The sequence below is a fragment of the Gastrolobium bilobum genome, unplaced genomic scaffold (assembly GCF_033153095.1).
Source record: "Gastrolobium bilobum isolate Gb01-03AN ecotype WA unplaced genomic scaffold, APGP_CSIRO_Gbil_v1 utg53966, whole genome shotgun sequence".
Lineage (NCBI taxonomy): Eukaryota > Viridiplantae > Streptophyta > Magnoliopsida > Fabales > Fabaceae > Gastrolobium > Gastrolobium bilobum.
This window is the reverse complement of record NW_026896101.1, coordinates 95-5,063: the sequence shown is the minus strand read 5'-3', so window position 1 is coordinate 5,063 and position 4,969 is coordinate 95. Positions and strand designations below refer to the sequence as shown.

Here is a 4,969-nt window from a genome sequence, read left to right as displayed (position 1 = left end):
GTTAAATTTTTAAAATAGTTTATAAATATGGTCAAGGTGGTAATTAATTATTAAAAAAAAGCTATAATGGTCAAAAAGCCCTGTCATCGCCGTTATCTTCACTGCCACGATCATCGCCACCCCATACGTTCATAATTAGTTTGCCACCCTCTAAGATGTTAGTTTACTTAAAAAAGAAAAAACTTGAATAACGGAAATGAGCTGATAAGTGTACATATAAAAATGTTTTCTAAAATATTCAATTTTACATCGAATAATTTTTGCTGGATTTTATTGATAAATAAGTAAATTTTCATAATATCATTATTATTTTTTTAATTTATAAATTTTCATTCATTTAAATTTAATATTTATCAATAAAGAATCAGTTTTTATATTTTTATCCATTTAAAATTTAAATCTTATTTTTAATTATTAACATTTTCTTTTTCCTTTTTTATAAATATTGATTTTATATTTTTAATCTTTAATTTGTACTATATTAGTCCTTAAAAATAAAAATAAAAATAGGTAAAATTATGGAATTTGATATAAAAACATAAACTACGGAAAAGATAATTTAAATTAAATAAATTTATAAATACTAACTATTTTTTTACCTTTTTTCTGAATCAACTTAAATTTAAATTTTTTAGGCAACGGTGGCATTTTTAAATTATAATAATTTTTTTATATTTAATTATGATCATTATACGTTTTTAGCTTAATTTATATAATTATGTATCTATTTATATGTATTAGTAAATTTCCATACCTTAAAAAGTAATAAATGATATTAACTATTATTCATCAAATATAAAAATATAATTAATATTGGATTAAGTTGTAAAATAAAATGGATAGCATAATATAATTAGTTTTTCGTGTAATAAAAAATGTAATTTAACACGTGAAAATAAAGTTAAAATATTTTCATATATTGAGTGTATTCATATAAATGTCCAACCTCGACCCAACACAAATATGACCTACTCATATAAATTACCACAAAAAAGAACAAGAAGTTATGTTCCATATATTACTCTGTGGTCCGATGTAATTATTGATGAGTAATACTAAATAAATACATTGGTAAACATTATTTTATATTTTATAATCTTACCATTTAATTGCAGCCAATTTTATCCCACTGTTCTAAATGTGAGATGATATAATCTTAAAAAAGAAGAAGTAATAATCCATATGCATTTTCCGACCTTGATTTCTTAGTACCTAAAATATATTTCACTTGGGTTCTTTAAGCATGCTGACAGGAGTTCGATTCCTGGCCGTACGTATGGAAAATGCTTTGTTGGAAGAGGTTTACTCATTTAATGTGATCTCCTGCTTCGAAAGAATTAGTCTTTGACTATCGGCCGAAGGATATCTTGGGAAACAAAAAAAAAATGTATTTCACTGTTTGGTTAACATTTCTTGCTACTCGAGTCATCTCAAACACTCCAAACATGCACGTCTTGGATGGAACTAATCACAATTGAAAGATAAGACTACAGCAAACTATTCGCCAATCATTTATGAAATATCCTATTCATTCATTCGCATTTCATTTGCAATACTGTAGCAAGCCCAGTTAATGAGAGGCCCAAACGAATGACAAAAGCACCAGCCCATCTTCAAGATTATGATTAAGCTTTATTAACTAGGAGTCTTTATTTTCTTATTTAATAATTATGCAATTATCAGTTTGTTAGTTAGTTGCAGATAGGATCAACCCTTAAGATATCCTTATCTTCAATTTGTTATTTTAATTTCCAGTAATTAGTTAGTAAGTGGCATCCTTAGCCATTAGGTTGTTATTTTATTTTATTATAAAAATCCTGGAAAGATCAATAAAATTCATGGAATATTTTGATCGCAATTCTTCTTCCTAAATTCCTCTCCTCTCACTTAATCCTAAGAAGTTTCCCTTAATTGGTGCTTTCATCTGATCTCACTCCCACATGGCGGAGAACACACGCATGCGTGAAATGACTCAGCGCATAGAAACGCTGGAAAAACAACTCGAGGCAGCAGAACTCGTACGTGAACAACAACAATTGGCATTACAGGACTCGCAAGCACAATTGCAGCAATCGCAAAACCAGCAGAATCAACATTTTGCGATACTCCGCCAGGACATCAATCGAATTCTGGAAAATCAGTCCAACGGATCGGGGGTTCTCGGCTCAAGTCCCTACAAATCTCAGCCAAACCACACAGGCATTAATCGTACACAACCAACGAAAATCACTTTTCCGAGGTTTGCAGACGGCGATCCCACTGATTGGATTTTTCAGGCCAATAGATATTTTGAATTCTATCAGATACCCGAGGCAGAACGCGTGTTAGTTGCATCCTTCAACCTTGACAAACCAGCAAATTCTTGGTTCCAAGGACTTTTTAATGATGGGTTAATTCCCAATTGGGCCGCGTTCGTAGTGGCGGCGCAAAGGCGTTTTGGACCATCGGAGTTTGAAGATCCGGCAGTCTGCCTTGCCAACCTTCGACAACAAACGACGGTTAGTGAGTTCCAAGCTAGTTTTGAAGTCATAGCCAGCAGGGTCCCAGGCCTTTCTCCTACACTCAAACGAGCACTATTCGTCGCTGGTCTCAAACCGAACATTCGCAGCCAAGTATTAATTCAACGCTCTCACGATATCCATGCTGCATTTTCACTGGCAAAAATATATGAGGACCAGCACACAGACTCCAATACAGGGTACAAAACCCAACGACAGTGGACACCACGTCCACCGTTCACACCAAATACATCAGCCAATCCATCCACCACCACCAAACATTCACCCATAACATCCCCACTTCCTATTAAAAGACTTTCACCAGAAGCAATGCAACATAAAAGAGAAAAAGGGCTTTGCTACAATTGTGATGAAAAATACGTGTTTGGCCATAAATGCAAAGGAAAAGCCACCTTGCTCTATTTTGATGGCATCGAAGATGAACCACCCCCAGCCGACTCTGAAGAACACACAGAATCTCCAATTATAGATAAGATTTCTAATCCCTTTTCTGAGATCAGTTTGAACGCCTTATTTGGCCATTATTCTCCACGATCTTTTCGTTTAACAGGAACGATATTTGGCAAACCAGTTCAGGTTCTAATTGACGGAGGCAGCACTCATAATTTTATCACGCATAAAATGGCCACTTATTTGGGATTGGTTTTGCAGTCTTTAGAGCCGTTTACTGTGCAGGTAGGCAATGGTGAGGGGCTTCAATGTCAGGCATATTGCAAGGAAGTACCTCTAATGCTGCAGTCTCATTCATTTTCCGTTGAGTTATACGCTTTGGAGTTAAAGGGTACAGATATTGTCCTAGGGGTTCAATGGCTCAGCACCTTGGGACCAATTCTTACCGACTATAGCCAATTGCTCATGACATTTGACCATCAAGGCACCAACATTCAACTTCACGGACACCGTCCTGACCACCCAATACTTATCTCATCTGCAAAGTTGAATAAACTTATGGTCACTGATGCATACACTTCATGCCTCATGTGTTTCAACAGTTCTCACTCTGCCCCACCAAACACCCCACAAACACACGACACAGAACACCACCATATTGTCCCTGACATCCAAAAATTACTTTCCACCTACAATGATGTGTTTACCATTCCCAACACCTTACCACCACACCGTCCATATAACCACCATATCCATTTACTCCCTAACACAAAACCTATCCAAGTTAGACCCTACCGCTACCCACATTTCCAAAAGAGCGAAATTGAAAAATTATGTCAGGAAATGCTATCAGCAGGAATCATTCGTCCTAGCCAATCCCCATTCAGTTCTCCTGTCCTATTAGTGAAAAAGAAAGACGGTACTTGGCGATTTTGTGTGGATTACAGAGCCTTAAATGCAATCACTGTCAGAGATCAATTTCCTATACCAACCATGGATGAATTGTTGGACGAACTTCACGGGGCAACAATTTTCTCAAAACTTGATCTCCGATCAGGTTATCACCAAATTCGCATGCACTCCGAGGATATTCATAAGACAGCATTCCGGACACACCACGGCCACTTTGAATTTATGGTTCTTCCATTTGGGCTGTCGAATGCTCCTTCCACCTTTCAAGCAACAATGAATGATGTTTTTGCACCAATCTTACGACGTTTTGTGGTCATATTCTTTGATGACATCTTAGTGTTCAGCCCCACATTACAAACGCACATCAATCATTTACATCAAGTCCTGGAAATTTTGAGGAAGCACAAATTGTATGCAAAACTCTCCAAATGTGCATTTGCAACATCCTCTATTCAGTTCTTGGGACACATTGTCTCTAGTGCAGGCGTCGCACCTGACCCAGATAAGGTCATCGCCGTTTCAGATTGGCCCACTCCCACTACGGTCACTCAGGTACGCGCATTCCTAGGGCTTTCAGGATACTATCGCAAATTTATTAAAGGGTATGCAAAAATAGCTTCTCCAATCACTGATCTCCTCACAAAGGGCAAATTTTATTGGACAGAAGAAGCTAACAAGGCCTTTCTAGAATTAAAAAAGTGCCTTACTGAAGCACCGATTCTCATTCTGCCTGATTTTAAAATATTGCTCCAAGATGGAAAGGCAGTCGCATATTTTAGTAAGAAACTCTCCCCACGCATGCAAACTCAATCAACTTATATAAGGGAGATGTATGCTATTACGTCGGCAGTGAGTAAATGGCGTCAATACCTCTTAGGATCCAGTTTCGTCATACGAACGGACCATAAGAGCTTGCACCACCTGATGAATCAAGTGATACAGACACCAGAACAGCAACAATTCCTGGCAAAGTTACTGGGGTATAATTTTACGATCACTTTTAAATCGGGTATTACTAATGCAGCCGCAGATGGCCTATCTCGACAACTACCAGGGGATATTGGGTCCCCCTCTGCGCACCTCACATCACTCTCCACACCACAAACTCACTATGTTTCCGTATTACAGAAGGAGCTACACAGCGATAC

The 4,969-nt window shown here is 37.0% G+C and overlaps 1 protein-coding gene across 1 annotated transcript; it reads left to right on the top strand.

Annotated features, from left to right (window-relative positions):
• Positions 1-1,940: 1,940 nt before the first annotated feature.
• On the top strand, positions 1,941-4,373 carry LOC133297769 (uncharacterized; the record flags this gene model as incomplete). Its single annotated transcript, XM_061496964.1, has 1 exon — positions 1,941-4,373. A coding segment is annotated over exon 1 (2,433 nt), but the record flags the coding sequence as incomplete, so codon positions are not given.
• Positions 4,374-4,969: the final 596 nt, after the last annotated feature.